Source organism: Ursus americanus, chromosome 3, assembly GCF_024610735.1.
Source record: "Ursus americanus isolate L20-20 chromosome 3, mUrsAme1.1.p, whole genome shotgun sequence".
NCBI lineage: Eukaryota > Metazoa > Chordata > Mammalia > Carnivora > Ursidae > Ursus > Ursus americanus.
Window position 1 is genome coordinate 83,461,635 of NC_142129.1, and position 18,356 is coordinate 83,479,990.

At 37.4% G+C, this 18,356-nt stretch overlaps 1 protein-coding gene across 2 annotated transcripts in view; it reads right to left on the reverse strand.

Annotated features, from left to right (window-relative positions):
- The window catches only part of RELN (reelin), a 482,353-nt gene that overhangs the window by 255,181 nt on the left and 208,816 nt on the right, over positions 1-18,356 (reverse strand). For both annotated transcript variants that reach the window (XM_087861166.1, XM_087861167.1), the window contains exons 5-6: positions 6,528-6,560; positions 3,729-3,807 (exon numbers count right to left, since the gene is read on the reverse strand). In XM_087861166.1, coding sequence (XP_087717292.1) covers positions 3,729-3,807; positions 6,528-6,560 — 112 coding nt within the window. The remainder of the gene's footprint in view (positions 1-3,728; positions 3,808-6,527; positions 6,561-18,356) is intronic.

Below are 18,356 nucleotides of genomic sequence, written 5' to 3' on the forward strand. Positions count from 1 at the left end.
AAAAATTTGATTTTATTAGGTGAAGTTAATGGAAGCAAATAAGTTGTGAGTGATTAATTTTTAAACAGCTCTCCTCTTCCTCACTGCACAGACATGACTTCAGTTTCTTAATTTCTCCTTTAGCTTGTCCTTAAAAATTACAAATTAAATAATGCATATGATGATTTTCAAACCCCAGGGCAGAAACATGCTTATAAAAGCAGTACATTTTTCTCTTGTGGTAAATTCTCTGGTGATGTATTTAGTCACAGGTATTTGACCAAAAGCAGCACCCCAGACCCTCTGCTGTATGCGGTGGGGGGCACAGAGTTCCAGAGTGGGCAGCAAGGTTTTCTCCTTCCCACATGGTCAGAGTTGCCCAGTGATTTCTAATTCTGTGGGGGTGAAGAGAATCAAAGAGAAGATCATATAGAACAAACCTCACATGCCAGTATGTGTTCCGAGAAAACGGACTTCGGAAGAGTCAAAACTGCCCGCAGAGTTCCAAAATAAAGTAGGGCTTCATTACTTTACCGGAAATATTTGACTGGGATGTCTGATTTTATTGGGTGCTGGTTTCTGACTTTGCGGAGTTTACGTCTGTTTTTAAGGATTTTGAGACAGCTCATATCCTCTTTTCTCCCCTTCTCTATGATTCTACTCTATTTTCACTAACATATGCTCCATATATTATATAATACAGATATATTTACTCCAATGTCCGTTTTTCATCCAAATGCAATGAGTGAAGACTTGAGGACTCGTTAAAATAAACTGGTTGACGATTTTTGAACTAATAATGATTTGGGGTCCTATGTGGGCTTAGAGGAGGCAAAGAGAACAATGCACAAATCCAGCACAGGAGGAAGAAAGGAAGGGCTAGAGGGAAGGAGGGACGAAAAGAGGGAGAGAGAGGAAGGAAAGTAGGGGAAGAGAGCAGGGGAGGTAAGGGAGAGACAGAGAGAGAAAGAAAGAGAAAGAGAAAGAGGGAAAGAGAGAAAAGTAGGGAAGGAGAGAGAGAGAGAGAAGGGAAGAGGGGAAGGAACTACCTTTACTGAGCACCTACCATACCAGGCGTGGTGGCTGACCTTTGCAGGCTCATCAAACTAGAACAATGCTGTAAAAACATCTTCATCTCACCTTTACTGACTAGGAAACAGGCTCAGCATGGTAAAGGAAGCTTCTCACTTTTCTCAAGGTACCCAGCTGGCCCGTGGTGAGCTCAAGAGTCAAAAGACATATGCTATCAGAACCTTTGCCACCTTTTACTCAGCAAAGTCATCTCTCCAATGATGTGAGGTTCATAGTTGGGGCTTTTTTTTTTTTTTTTTAAATCTTAAAGGGGCTATGAAGGAGACTATGGGCAATAAGGGTTAAAATAAAATTACGCTGAAGTATATTTGATAGAAAACAGAAGCACATGGCTTTTTAAAATTAATAAAAGTTTTTTTTTTTTCTTTAAGTGGGAAAAACCATAGCTTAAGTGAAAGGGACAAAAAATCCATAACTTCGGTCAAGAAAGCATATATCAGATCAGTCATGAAAATGGGTGAAGCAAAATCAATCAAGTTTATTGATTTCAAAAACAACAGAATTTGAACCACATAAAAGTCACATTTTGTATCTGTCAAGAAAACTCAGTGAAGACAATGAATTAGCTTGACAGAAATGAACTTGCCTTGAAAGAAACAAATCATCTGATAACATCTATATTAATGGAATATAAAAAACCCAAATGTCAGGAGGAGGAGAGAACCTTTCCTGGGTACAAGCAGAGCTTAGAAAGTTTCATTGGCCTTTTCTTAATAAAGATTTTCAATTTATTTTAAGAAATTTATATTTAGGATATGTTCACAGGGAAGTGAAATTTTATTGATAAATTATTTCTTGAATGGCACATAAATTATGAGACTTTATGACTCTGTCCAGTCTGATTTTTACTGTATAGTATGTAGATCGATACTTCTTTCTAGAAGACAGAAGAAGTTCCTCCATTATTGAAGCATCGCACTCTCTATATGTCATCCTCAATGCTCAGATCAGGACCACTTTCTCCAAGAAAATCCCACCAGAGTCATCTTTCTTTTTTTGGAACTACAGTACATATGTTATTTGTACCCCTCTATTACACTTAAGAATTTCTATCCTGGATTATAAGGTTTTTAAAAATATATTCTTAATATATTCTCTACTAAACTATAAGCTACTTGAGAGAAGGAACTATATGTCTTTTTAATTGATTATATAAATAAAATGATTATTGCTTAATATTTGTTGAACAGTGAAAATAAAGAAAAACAGACATGAATATCATAGGCTGACATTTGAGGATGGAATTCTAGTCTTTTAAAAAATTTTTAATTTGAGTACAGTGGACACATAATTGCAGGTGTACAACACAGTGATTCATCTTCTGTATATGTACTATTCTGCTCACCACAAGCATAGCCACCATCTGTCACCATACAATGCTATTACAATATCACTGACTATGTTCCCAATGCCGTGCCTTTTATTCCCATTCCCTAGCTAGAAGCCTATATCTCCCACTCCCCTCCACCCATTTTGCCCAGCCCCCCCCTTCCCTCTGGCATCCATCAGTTTGTTCTCTGTATTTATAGGTCTGATTCTGATTTTTGTTTATGATTCATTTATTCATTTGTTTCGTTTCTTAGATTCCATGTAAGTGTGAAATCTCATGGTATTTATCTTTCTCAGTCTGACTTATTTCCCTTAGCATAATACCTTCTAGGTCCATTCGGGTTGTTGCAAATGGCCAGATCTCATCCTTCTGTTATGGCTGTGTAATATTCCATCACACACACACACACACACACACACACACATGCACACAGCCCTTCCTTATTCATTCACCTATCAATAGACATTGAGGTTACTTCATATCTTGTCTATTGTAAATAATGCTGCAATAGACATGGCCGTGCATATATCATTTGAATCAGTATTTTTCACTTTCTTTCTAGCCTCGAGCATTGTTTGGATTTTGGTTGCAACTTGAAAGTTTAAATTAGAGCTTCAAATTTATCTCGAACTCTTGATTGTGCATACAGAAACATTTAGTATCATAGAAAATCCACATTCAGACATTCCCTGAGATTACACAGATTGATTATAGCTCTAGGTTGATAGACTTATTTCTCCAGTCAGCAAAAATATGACAAACTGCCAACCAATTCATGCATCCATTTATGTATTCAATAAGTTTTTCGTGAATGAGCTTGGTTCATTATTTCTTTCCCCTCAAACAGCCCATGGAGTTGCACCTAAGCTGTCCTCAAAGGAGAGACCGGAGTATAAATAATGAGGTGGCCCAATAACTTTGAAGTTAGTTGGAAGTATGACTCAAATCACCTGTCATTTCAGATAATTTCCTTTCTTTCGCTCAGCATAAATGCAATTATTAGACACATTAAGGCATAGTTTTTTCTACATAAAGAACTTGTACAACTGAAAAAAAATCTAACCATACACATGGCTTCGAGAGGGCACTTAGACTCAACTCTTAAAGAAGTCATGAATTCATGCAGTCTACGTAAAGCCCGGTTTCCTAGTTGGATAACTCAAAACTCTCACCGATCCCTTAGTGCTAATGAACAATTTAATGTTATATAACTGCTCCAAAGGAGCAGTCGGCATCTTATTTATTTATTTATTTATTTATTTATTTATTTATTTATTTATTGGCATTAAACAAACAAACCGAAGTGAGGCATATTCCCGTAACTTACCATATATTTGGATTCAACTCTAGTTGGTGGTAGGAGTCAAAGTCATCTCGTAGGATAATGCTGTCGCTATGTACTTCAGCTAAAAGAAAAATAAAATACTTAGAAAAAAATTACACTAAACAATAGATTAAGCTACACAAAAGGGTCAATGTGCTGCCTTTATGAGGAATAACAATATTTTAAATTAAAGCTGAATTTTAAATAAGCAGTTGATTCTATTTGCTTTGCACCTAAACTACGAAGGGAAAAGGGTAAAAACTCTGCTGTTCAGACACACAGAAGTCTGGAAACCAGAGTCCCCAAAGAGAAATCCTACTAAATCGTCATCAGCCAGAAGAGGCAGGAAGGCCAAGGTCAGTACCAACCCACAAATAGAGGTCATCCAGACTTGCCTCTCATAGCTCAATATGCCCAGAAAAGACTCAGTGTTAACTCACTTTACAGCATAGATGGAGATGGAACATTCTGGTTGTTTACTGTCGGCTAATATGGCTGGTATTTAACCCATTTCCTCTTCTCTTTCCTACTATCCCTCTTGTCCTGGCTCATTTTCTCTCACTCCGTATATTCACTCATTTTTTTTTATTTAATGGGTTGTTAATTGGTAACATTTTTTCACCTCAGAGCTACACTGGAGAAATGATCTACGTGAGTCCGTGAAAACCCCAAGTAAAGTCATGTTAAAAGTCAGGAGGAATACCAGGAAGACATCCATAGTTTAAAGTAAATCATCATTATACTTGAGATTGTATTAAATACCCATTTTCAAGCTTTAGAACAAGTATGGTCATTCTAAGAGCAAAGACTGTCTTCGTAAACTGTAGAATATGTGGTATTTCCACTGAATAGACAAGTTAAAAATTTTGTGGCTCATTTTTAAGGTTGTGTGAGAAATGACCACTATTTCTACTCAATTTGTAAAAAAATGATTTTAGTGCTTAAAAATCGTCTCTCATCTGATTTCCGTAGTTTGCTTGGGAAGTTTGTTTTGGCTAATACACACCCTCCAGGCCTGTATAATTTTGTTTGAACAAGTTTACACATGTTTTTTGGAAAAAATTAAAATCATAAGATGTAATTAACCAAAAAAATAACCCCAAATTTTTATTATATATTTTATATTTTATTTCTATTTTATAAAGTATATTTTATATATTTTATTATATATATCATATATATTTTTTATTTTATTTTTTTTGGCTCACTTGAAAATAATTTGTTAACTCACTGGGTAATTAAAATCACCTCCAACAATCAGGAAGCATATTTCCAGATTCTCTTTGGTGACACTGCCACCCACAGCCACCCTCGCTCTCTTGATTCCAGGTACGCCAGCAGGTGAGCACATAACGAAGTCCGGGCAACCAGTGAATCAGCATGTATTAAGAGCAATGGCTGCTCAGACTCGGAAGCCTTAGGCAGGACAACAGGGAGAATATGGATTTCCGCTGGAGAGAACGCTGTGATGTGTTCTGTGCGTGGGAGTGATTTAATGATTCCTCTGAGCCATCGGATGCAGGGCCTGAAATGCCTACAGGGTACAGCTCTCCCAAACACCTAACCTGGCCGAGACGCGGCTGTGCCACTGCGGGTCACCAGCCTGCCTCGGCTGCCAGAAGGCATGCTTCTAAGCGCTGGCATTCGTCTGCCAAAGAAGAAGAGCCCCAAGCTGTAGCATTACATAAAAGTCGAGCTTCTCGAGGCAGATTTTCAAAGAGAAAAATAAATTAATTGGGTTTGTAAGTTGAAAGGAAAAGCCCAAGAGACAAATAACTGACCCATCTCCAAGTCCCACCTCGAGAGACATCTGAAAAGGCTGGAGCCAGCCAGGATGATTTATTTTTCATTCTTATGACATAGTGTAGTGTAGGAAATGGCTTTTAAAATAAATCTTCACTAACACAAATGAGAAACTGAACTCTTAAAGATCCCTTGTTTTCTAGAGAATGTTTGACAAAGGCATGGATAAGCCTCAGTGGTTACTGTTCATGTATTTACTTCTTTCCAAACACGATTACATCATAGACTGTACACTGTACAAAAAGGAATTCATTCCATCCTCAGAACAACCCTAAGAGGTAGGTACTCTTATGACTTCCATTTTACAGATGAGGAAACTGAGGCCCAGAGAGGCTAAGTTACTTACTCAATGTACGTGGCTAGCGAGTGGAGAAGGTGAGATGAGCCCAGGAAGTGGCTCCATAAGCTGTTCCCGCAAACACTTACACAACCTTGCCTCCCACGGCATTATGGAAAGAACCCGAACAAAATGAGAGGCGGTAACTTTACATGGTACCATTACACAAAGCTCATAGTTATTTAAGCAGCCTCATTTCAATTTTTACAGAAATGACCAAATGCCTTCTCTTTTTACAACCCAGTACTGGTCTGAACAGATATCTTAAATCTAAGATGACCTCCACTCCTCCATACTCCTAGCTCCTTGCCCACTATCCCTATGATCTACTATTTGTGATGGGTAGGAGCTCTGGGGAGAATTTAGCATTAGAATACAGGATGGAAAGGTCACACTCCACAGGATCCCGAGGCATCCCGAGGCTGAACGTACTAACAGGTTCAAAAGTTCCTCCATTAGCCCTAGCTGGGCAGCATGATTACCTCCTCGGTGAGGTCCTGTGTTCAAGCATAATCAGAACCTAAGAACAATTTCAGTGAATGATCCGTGAAAATCAGGGCAGGAAGTTTCCTCATCTCTATATCATCTGCTCACATAGCCAGGGGAGTGAAACAAGCACATCTAGTACTAAGATTAGTGACATCAGGGTCTTAAGCACTTACCTAGATGTGGGTGCGTCGTGGCTTCTGTTGGAGCTGGACCGAGAGAGAAAAAGGGAAGGATGATTGATTAGCAATGAAAGCAAAATCCAGTAATAATCAAATACAGTGACAAAACTTAGGTCATACTATACAAATTAAATGGTCAGAACCTTTTGAGAGGAGTAGGAAAAAATGTCAATAAACGTCTTAAAGTAAGACATCCAACACTCTATTTAGTTATTCTATTTAAAAGTACTGCATTACTCCTAAAGTGAAGAGTAGAACCCCTTACACTCAGGATAGTTGTTTATTATACTAGCTTAGTCAGGTATCCCTGGAAACACACAATATCAATGTGATGTGATATTTAATGGATATGCCAAAACTTTTCCTGAGCATCCAGTACTGTCAGGGGCTGTTCTGGGTGTTAGAGAAATAGATAAAAGCACCACCTTTGCTCTCAAAAAGGCTTACCATCTGGTAACTATGGTTACCAGCTATGGCAGTGTTTGCAGGAGGCTGGGAGGAGATGGAAGACAAGGAAGGGATACTAAATTCCAGACTGGACAGTAAGAGGGTTGTCAGGAGAGGTTTTTCGGAGATGATTTCTCTGCAGATTTTTTTTTTTAGACTTTATTTGTTTGAGAGAGAGAGAAAGCACGAGAGAGAGAGAAAGAGAGAAAGCACGGGAGAGAGAGAGAGAGAGAGAGAGAGAAAGCACGGGAGAGAGAGAGAGCACGGGAGAGAGAGAGAGCACGTGGGGGGGGGCGGCGGGAAGCAGACTCCCTGCTGAGTAGGGAGCCTGACGCAGGGCTTGATCTCAGGACCCTGGGATCATGACCTGAGACAAAGGCAGACGCTTAACCAACTAAGCCACCCAGGCGCCCCCTCTGCTGAGTTTTGAAAGATGAGCAGAAGGAGGATAGGCGGTAGTACAGGAGCAGAGAGGTGTTTCTTTTTGGAATAAAAGTGAAATGGCATAGAGAAGCAAAAGAGAGGATCACCTGGGTGGTGCAGCAGTTAAGCATTCGACTCTTGGTTTCGGCTCAGGTCATGATCTCATGGTTCCTCCAATCTTGGGCTCTGCACTCAGCAGGGAGCCTGCTTGAGATTCTCTCTCCCTCTCCCTCTGCCCCTCACCGTCCCCACACTGCTTGCTCACTCTCTCAATAAATAAATAAATCTTAAAAAAAAAGAGAGAGAGAGAGAGAGAGAGAAGAAGAGAATGGCTTCTTGGAAGAACCAGAACAATTTCAGCATGACTAGATGAAAGTTTAAGAGGAAAGAGTAAAAAAAGGTGATATTGGGAAGATCAGGGGGACAAGATCATAGAAGTGAATGCTGGGGAATTTGGACTTGACCATGAGAGCTTGAAGATTTTCTGAGCATTCATGAGCAAAGGAGTGGGTGTTCAAAATATGCTTTTTAAAAAAGGGCACTCTGCAAATAAGGGACACTGCCCAATTAATACTTTGGTTATCTATTTTTCTTCTTGAAGTGAGTGTATGAAGAAATGTTGGCAATTCACTGTCTAAAAATTAGAACTCATGACATAAATGTTTTTAAATCTCTTGCAACAGTGAAAGAAGAATTTCAGTTAGATGTGAAAATATTAATTTCCAATACAGTGCTTCAGCTGTGTTAGGTGAAAAATCCAGACTTAACAGCATTTTAAAACTACAGACTAATTATTTGTCTTATTGCTTCATACCAACATATTTTGCATATTGAAAATATCTGTGCTTGATTTTTTGAAACAGATTCTGTGGTAAGTGTCATGGATACAATTGTTAGTATAGAGTTAGTACATACATGCAAATGCTCTGACTCATCACCAGTTTATGAAACTTGAAAAGAAGCAGAAGAAAAACGGAATGATCTTGTATTTTGTGCCAATGCTTATTGGTTATGTCAAAGAAGAGTTTTACAAAGATTCATTTAACTGTTAACTCTAATTTAATATATTTTTGAAACAAAAGGAATAATTGCTCAATAACCAATAATCAATGACAAAAACATGCCACAATGATGTATGTTGCCTGACCAGTATCGCCCCTCAAATGAATGAGCTAAGTCTGAAGCTTCAAGTAAGGCAAGAGTTTATTTGCAAAGTGCTTGGAAAAGTAAGAGAACTCATATTGAAAGTAAAATCTCTAAAATACAAATAAATAATGATTTTATATATTTTCCTAACATGAATCAATAAGCAGAAGATTTTAATTACAACTGACATTTTTTAATTGTCTGCAAAAAAACCTTCAAAAATATTTAAAACGTCTTGTTGATATGATAATTTTGGAGATGCTTTTCAATTTACATAATATCCTTGTGAAACTCATGTTAATAATAGTAGGTTGACATAAGAGAAATACTGAAAATATATCATTAATAATTTTATATTGACTACAGTACGTTGAAATGTTTAATATTTTCTATATCCCATGTTAAATAAGTTATTAAAATTCATCTATTTATTTTTGTTTTTTAAATATGGCTACTAGAATGTTGAAAATGATACATGTGGCTTGCATTATACTTCTACAGGACAGTGCTGAACAAGAGCTAGGAGGGAGATCTGTGCTGGATATCAATTAAGGATTCATTATCACGCAGGAAGTGTGAAGTCATGGAAGAAGACCATGTCACCCAGAGAGAACGTAGGGCATAAAAACAAAGTGAAATGGAAATGTAAAGACACATTTCAGGGACTGGCAGAAGAGGAGCTAGCAAAGGGGTCTGAGAAAGAGTACATTCATTATGGAAACAAGGAAAAGAGAGTGTTGAGAGAGAAGAGGGTTGAATGAGAGTAAAATAATCCTAATAAAGATGATATCTATTGAAAACATCCTGTTATCTAAGCACTGGTAAGCAGAGTCTAGAGATGAACCCAGAGAATTTGGCTTCAGAGGCCACACTTGTAACTACGGTGCAGACTGTTCTTTCAAGAAAGTTCACTACAAAGTGAGCGATGAGATTTTGTAACACATAATGAGGAATGAGGATCAAAGAAATTTTTTTGTCATTGTTTTCCTTGTTTAAGATATGATAGTTGTTAACATGCCTAATATCAGAGAGAGAGAGGCAGAGGAAGAAGCAGACTCCCTGTGGAGCAGAGAGCTGGATGTGGGACTCGATCCCAGGACCACGGGATCATGACCTAAGCTAAAGTTAGATGCTTAGCCGACTGAGCCACTGAGGAGCTCTGATATCAGCTATTTTACAAAAGGGGTTCTCTGTGTTCATAGAATAAATTTTGAAGATGGAGGAAGTAACACTGATATCTATAAAATATTTAACTTCAAAAAAACCTGGGAAATAAAGTAAATGTAAAATTTATGGCAATTATCAATTAAAAATACTTACTAGCCAGTACCATGGTTAGATAAGTATAACAAAATATCTGTAGAGACATCAGACCTACTTGATTTTATATGACTCTGGTGATTAAGGCCTGGACCCAATAAAAAAAATAAGTTCTAAAACGTTTTACTCTACTTAAGAAGTCTATCCACAGTGCTAGCTACCTTTTCTACATTATTTTGGCACATGTCATCTTATACTGAACCACCTATAACATAATCATCAGGGGAGGGCCAATTAGAAAAGGCCCACTGAGTCAGAATCTTTGGGAGTGGAGGCTTAGAATTTTTTTTGTTTTGTTTTTTTGGTTTTGGGGGTGGGTGTGTGTGTGTGTGTGTGTGTGTGTGTGTGTGTGTGTGGCGGAACAAGAAAGGAAGTTATTTCAGTGACGCCAACCCTGGGAAGACAGCAGACCAACATCTCAAAGACTGTCTCCAGAACTTGTATTTTTAAAAACCTTTCCTGCTGATTCTGTCAGAAAGCCAAATTTAAGAACCGTTGATCTTAATCATACAATCCAGCCCTTATTTTTTACAGCATGCAGAACTAGTCTCTGTATTAAGTATATCTTTTCTCCTAAGAAGAAATTAGTTCCTCAAAGGGGGAAAATATGCCCACCCAACACTAGCCTACACTGTTAATTGGTTCTCAATAAATACTGAATTAAACTGAGAGCTATTTCTTTGTGTGTGTGTGTGTGTGTGTGTGTGAGAGAGAGAGAGAGAGAGAGAGAGAGAGTGCGGGGGTGGGGGGGCAGAGGGAGAAGGAGAGAGAGAATCTCAAGCAGACTCCCTGCTGAGTGTGGATCCCAACAGGGCTCAGTCTCACAACCCTGAGATCACGACCTGAGCCAAAATCAAGAGGCAGACACTTAAGCGACTGAGCCACCCAGGCACCCCACAACTTCTTCATTGTAGTATATTTTATGAAATTTTGGAAAATGAATAATTGAAGATCCAAACTTCTGGGGAAAAAAGCCAAAATGTATTCATAACATTGTGAAAAATTCCTCTAGTATAACAGTCTGGGTAGTTTAAACACCCAATAAGTATCCACCTGAATTTAATGTAATTCAACAAATTTAAATCATATTTTAAATCACTAGTTAGGAAAACGAAATTCAACATTTTTAACAAAATCTACTGAGATAACTCAACATTATTTTATCAGAAAGAGAAACCTAGTATGCATTAAACTTGATGGAAGGACAAGTACAAATTTCCTTGAAAAATATTCACCCATGGATGGTATAAATACGGCCCAAAATCTAGTCAAGTATTGGGCCTCGGAAGCTTATTTTAATCATCTCTCAGTAAGTGATTATATCAATCTAGTTTTATGTAGTATAACAAAATACCTGAGCCTGTAAGAAGCTCAACCTTTTTCCACATTTATTGGGGTAAATGTACCACAGAAAAATTAGAATAAGTAGCCTGAAGAAGTATAATGTAGTTTAACATTATTTATTACACTCCCACTTGGATAGTACCTGCTTTGCCTCATACTACTAACATGGATGAATTATGCAAATCTGTCATTAAGGCCTTTACTCTTTCTTTATTAAATATAACATGCATGCTTTATAATTTGTCAACCTTCCAGGAGCTTGCCCTTACCACATCTCCAACTACAGATACTATGTGTACTTTCCTGCTCCTTTGCCATTGAACTACTTCTGACTCATCTTTCTCGATTGCTTGAATGTTTTTATCTCAACATTTTGTTGGTCTGTTACTGACTATCTCTCCAAGGACCTTAGACTTCCCCCACCCTACCACCCCCACTGTGGTCCAATTTCCCAGCTCCATTGACCCAAAATTGCATGACCAATTCTAGCTACCACATAAAGTTGCCAAATGGCTTAGACTGGAAGTTTTGTTTCACGAGAGAATAAAAATGTTCTAAAGAAGGCTTTGGCTTTGGAGAAAACAGGATAGAACACATCTTTAACAGAAGTATAAAGGACATCCCAGTTCTTTCCAGGTGTGTCTCTCCATCAGGATAAGAACACCAGGTCAGACAACCGACCAGGTAAACAGAGGGAAGGATGCACTGAGGATGGGGTTCCTACTAGTGTTCAGAGGAGACTGAATTAGAAACAGAGGAAGATGACTGGAATGGTTTTGTACCCAAAGAGATCACTGAGGGGGACACCTCATAATAGGGTCCTGATTTAGCTTCACTGGTGAACCCCATGAGGCTATACATCAAGTCTGGACAGAACTTTAAGCTGTGAGAACTCACTCACTATCCTAACCCAAAACTGTTAACAAATTTGGATATTCCTAGATTCACAAAAATGAGTAGTTGTACACTCTCTACTACAGAAAAAATTCATTTCTGAGAAAAATACCAAAAGTTTACTTTAGCTTACACAAACATGTGATTACTTATTAAATCTTTTATCTTCCCATAAATGTTGGGGCAATTCAGCTCAATAAGGAAGTTTCTACCAATAATTTGTAAACTCTTATAAACAGTGCAATGGTTAAAGGCCAAGCTTTCAATGGTGTTTTAGAATCAAAGTACAATGATCACAGGATACCGTATCTTGCAGCTGGAGTTCATGGATCACTCCAAAGAAATCCATGAGTATTGGCAATGGATAAATAAACCCAACTTATAATTCTGAATATCTACTAATTTGTTACTAATCCTAGGCAAGATGACAACACTATCTGTGTTAACCAAGAGATAAAGGTGTAAATGAATTTGAGTTTCAGTGAACTCAATGTCATTCAAAATAATCACACATCTCTGTAATCTTTACCCACAAACTTACTGTCATTTAGATTTACAAAAATTACAGAAGTGGCGCCTGGGTGGCTCAGTCGGTTGGGCATCCAACTCCTGATTTCGGCTCGGGTCACTGTCTAATGGTCGTGGGATCAAGCCCTGCACTCAGCGTGGAGTCTGCTTTGGATTCTTTCTCCCTCTCCCTCCTGCTCACCCTCTCTCTCTCTCAAATAAATGAATAAATAAAATCTTTTTTAAAAAATTACAGAAATTATGTCCTCTGTATAGCTTGATCATGTTCAGGTAATTGGACTGAACCAGAAATTGAACTTAAGTTGTATCATGATAACATCAGGACTATGCCAAAGTCATCAAAATGAATCAACTTAGTCTAAACCACAGATAAAATATGAAATGCTAAATAGGCTAGTTAAAATGAACTTTCTACTTTGCTTAAAAAAAAAACAAAGTAAAAACAAGTCAAGAGAATGTAAGAATCATGAGAAATTTCACTAAAGCCTCCAATGTTTTTTAAAAGCCTGTTTCCTGCAAAGGATTAAGAATGAAGATATGACTTGTTTTTAGTTGAAAAAAGCTGAACACCTTTAAAATGTTTTAATTATCAATGCCATTTGGTAGCAATTTTACCAGGAAAGCATTACTAAATGAGGACCTATGAAATTTCATGAGTCAAATATCTCCCGAGAGCAGTTAAACAAGAAAAAATAATAGGAAACTTTTAGAGTTTTATGCATAATACCATTTTTTCATGTTGAATAGGTAATAAATGTTCTAAAGACTGTCAAAGTGATTCATAAATACGCACTTAATTTTTCCAGATTCCTTTTGATGTTTGTGATAGTGCCACTTAAAAATAACTTAAAAATTATTTGTCCTACAAATTCTCCCGCAGGATCCACCCAGATTATTTATGTTGGTAGAATACAAAACTTTAGATCAATAATGAAATGTTTCAGTGTAGGTTTTTGCTGCTTAGCCAAACATTTTCTTAGAGGCTAGGGTACTATTAAATGACCTGAAGTTTAAGTGTGTAATTTTACTCAGATTTTATAGAGTATGTAAAGAAGACAGGAGTGAATTCTCTAAAATTTTTTAAAATTTCAATTGCAGTAGAGTTAACATACAGTGTTTTGTTAGTTTCAGTTGTACAATATAGTTATTCAACAATTCTATACATTACTCAGTGTTCATCGTGTTAAGTGTACTCTTAATCCCCTTCACCTATTTTACCCTTCCCTTCCACCAACCGCCCATCTATTAACCATCAGTTCATTCTCTATTGTTAAGAGTCTGATTTTTGGTTTGTCTGTTTTTTTCTTTGTTCATTTGTTTTGTTTCTGAAATTCCACATATGAGTGAAATCATATGGTATTTGTCTTTTTCTGACTGACTTAATTTAACTTAGCATTATACTCTATAGATCTATTCATTTTGTTGCAAATGGCAAGATTTCATTCTTTTTTGTGGCCACGTAATATTCCACTCCATTCCAATATTCATCTGTTGATGAACACTTGGGCTGCTTCCACAATTTGGCTATCCTATATAATGCTGCAATAAACAGGGGTGCAGATATCTTCTTGAATTGGTGTTTTCATATTTTTTGGGTAAATATCCTGTAGTGGAATTACTGAATCACATGGTAATTCTATTTTTAACTTTTGAGGAACCTCCAGACTGAATAGCAGTGGATTTTTTTTTAGTTAATAAGCTAATATAGTTGAAAATATAAGAAACCTGAATCACTGTTTTTAGAAGGTACTTTAAAACGTGCTTGAAAAAATATATTCCTTGTAGAGCTTTTTTATTCAGCTGTGCTATTTTTTTTTTAAAGATTTTATTTATTTATTTGACAGAGATAGAGACAGCCAGCGAGAGAGGGAACACAAGCAGGAGGAGTGGGAGAGGAAGAAGCAGGCTCATAGCAGAGGAGCCTGATGTGGGACTCGATCCCATAACGCCGGGATCACGCGTTAACTGCTGTGCCACCCAGGCGCCCCTCAGCTGTGCTATTTTTGAAATGGTTTACTAATTTCCATGAGCTATCATAAGAACAAGACTGGAACTGCCTTGAATGAACACAATGAGTGCAATGAAATCTGTACTAACGCAGATTTCATGAAGACAATTGTGCCAGGGATAGTGAAGGTGAATGATTATTATGTGATACACTTGTAAAGGGACCTAATTCACATCAAAACAAGCAATTCATATCACAAAGGCTGAATAGGCCTAACATGAAAATAAGCAAGCTCTGTAGCAAAATTTTCAATGAAAAACATGCTTCTTGGTCTCTTTAAACAAGGTGACCATTGATTTGTTTAAAATCAAGTAGGAAAAAATGTGTACTGATACTTTGTTGAGTAGATGGAAAAAGCACTTAGCCCATACATGTTCATGCATCTTTGTGTTGGGCGGAAAAGATTTTTATTTATTTTTTAATTTATTTTTATTTTAAAAAAATATTTTATGTATTTATTTGAGAGAGAGACAGACAAAGATAGTGAGAGAGAGCACGAGCAGGGAGGATAGGGAGAAGCAGGCTCCCCGCTGAGCTGGGAGCCTGACGTGGGGCTCGATCCCAGGACCCCGGGATGACCTGAGCTGAAGGCAGACACTTAACTGACCGAGCCACCCAGGCACCCCCGGAAAAGATTTTTAATAGCTCATTATTTTCCACTCCCAGTGAGTTAATCTGACCTTCCCTATATTATGAAAATAACTACTTATCAACCCTTTTCCAAACATTTAAACACAACTAATGTTAAATATCTGTCTATTGCTTGGCTCAGAAAGAGTTACTCTGTGGACATTATCTTTCATTTGCTAAATACATTTTCTCTATTATCTCCAACTCTTTACAGCATCTCATAGACTGTAATGATTTGTCTTATGACACTGGCAAGAGAGCAGCAGTTGAGCTTTGCGATGGAAATGGAAGATCAGAATGCTTCAATAAACTTAAAAGGCAGTAAACACCTCTAATTTCATATTAGCTTCTAGGATTTCATTTGGATCTTGGACCACACAGTCATGCTTTTCTTAATCACATTCCCATAGCTTAAATCTTTGGGTGTTTTTAAGTAAATATCATAAACATGGATCATTATATGGTTTTTCAATATTAACTCGAAGCAGAAATTCTTCCCATCATCAATTCCATTTGTCTAAGAGACATATTACATGCTGAAAGTAAAGCTTCATTTCTTAAAAAAGCATTTCTGCATTTATGCTTTTTCAAAAGTTGAGCCCACCAGCATCTCATGAGATCACAGCAGCCTAGAACAGGCACATTAGAAAGAATGAGGTCATGTTTAACTCCCCCAAAGGTTGTTTGTTGGACAAAAGTGTTTATCTTTCAACTCACTTATTTTGGAGGGAAACTTTTAAGTAATCATGTTAATCTAAAATGTATTTCTACCAATTTTTTCAAGAAATAATTCAGTGCAAAGGATGGAGATTTCAATATGCTGAGCAGAAAAAGGAAGGGTTATCTAAAAACAAATTGAGGGAGTGGTTAATGAGCTTCGTGTTAATATTATTGATTACTCAAAAAAAAAAGCTTTTGAGTCTGGCAAGCGATATACATATGATGACAGGCACTTCTTACAAATAAAGGTATTATGTTATGGGAACTATATCTCCCGGATCACTTAGAATTCAAAGGCCCTAGGTAGTTTTGCCTCAGGTATCTCTTCACCTAATTTGAAATTCAAATGTATGAAATTTCCAAAGCTAAATATGACAAATTAGACACGGTCTGTGAAGTTACCATTTAATGAGCTATGAACCTAGACTTTCATCTCCCCAGGAATAATTTCTTTATTACTTTTGTATTTTATTGCAATAAAGAACCATTTGACCTTCAAGTATGATAATTAAGCTTCCAAAAATGTTATAAATTCAGAGTGAAAATAGTTCTCTCTGTGTTCAGGAATATACTTATGATCAGTATAAAAGATTCCTTAATATTTAAAGACAGCTAAATTATACACAGAACCAGCAATATTAGGAGGTATTTTTCTTTTCCCTTCCCCCCCATTTCCCATCTCAATTTGAATTGTGTCTCATAACAACTTATCATCTGTCATATTCTAAAATAAATGGAATAGGAGAAAAACTAAAATATATCTTTATAATCTGCAAATGGGGGAACAGAGAACTCTGTCAGGTATGATTTATTCTACCATGAGCTGTCAATAATGAGATCTTCAATACACACACTTGCGACTTCTTGTCTTGCTATGCTCATGCCCTGAACTTTTCTGGGCGAGATAACCACACATTTTTCAAAACTATGCCTATGATATGAAATAGAAGTTTTAAGTGAAAATCAGAATACAAAACAATACAACATCTGAACTGTTGGTGAATAGTTGTTTGTTTTTTTTCTTCAAATAACTGTGTAATAATTTTTTAAAACATCTTAGACCTTTGAAAACTTGAGGAGAGGGGGTTGATGGATGGGGCAGAGGAGAGAAAGTATAGCTAAAAATTGACCTGTAGGCTGAGCACATATGACATTTAACTAACAGTCAGAGGTAGGAAGGGAAATCATTAGGATCATCACCATCATTATATAATTAATAACAATTACTACAATACTAATACCACTACTATGAAGAAGAAGAAGAAGAAGAAGAAGAAGAAGAAGAAGAAGAAGCAGCAGCAGCAGCAGCAGCAGCCGCCGCCTTGTTGCTAGAGCAGAACTTTGCTAGAGGTCTGCCAATATCTGTTCTCCTTTCCTTTGTTTTAACTGAACTGTGGCCCCCAGTTAGAGGTATCTATCACACTGTCCCCTGCAGCTTCCTGTGACAAAGGAATTAAGCTCTGCTCTTAGGGAGTGAGCAGAAGTGACCTGTGTCATGTTCAGGGCTGGGTCATGCCCTCTAAAGGAATGGCCATGCTTCCTTGGCCCTTTGCCCTTCTTGCTAGGACACGGTAAGTGCTGGAGCAGCCAGCTTGGCCCCCCGATATAGAACCACAGAGCCATTCCAAACTGCCTCCAGACTGATTTAGGATGGAGAAATACAGTTCTAATCATTTAAGCCCGCAGTTTGTCGCACTTTGTCATAGAAGCTCTATACTCTAATTAAAAAGAGTTAACTTTCTGTGGGCTGGAGAAGGGATCCGTTTGGGGGAAAGGTAATCCCTCTGTATCTCACTCAATCCTAAAAGCTGGAGTGGAAATGAGGGCTGCTCCGACTGTAAGTTCGGATGGTTAGAGACTCTATCTTATGTATCTCTGTATCCCCTGCCTGGCTCCAAATACGTTAGTTTACTGGGTAGTGATAACACCAACAAGACATTAATTATTGGGCACTAATAATACCAGCAAGACATTGCTGTTAGGAAATTCTAATGTTCTCTGTTCCCTCCTGTCCTGGTCACTTGAACCTCTGTTATTACCTTCACGTTACCTTACTTCTGACTCTCCTTTATACGCCTAAGGATACGCTGTACAATTCGCCTTGTTCTAAAATAGATACAAGGCAGCTTGCGAATAAGGACAAAAACAAAAAAAACAAAAACCACAAAAACAAAAACCAAAACCAAACCAACCCCCAAATGGCAATCAAACAGTTAATAAAGGGGAAAACACAGAGACGGTAATAAATGAGGGTCAGAATAAAACCACATCCAGTTGAGGTGGGTAAGATGCATGCTGTAACATCTTAAGTTTGGTCCTGCTCTAAAGTTACAGAAATTGAAGAGTTCATAACATGAAAATTA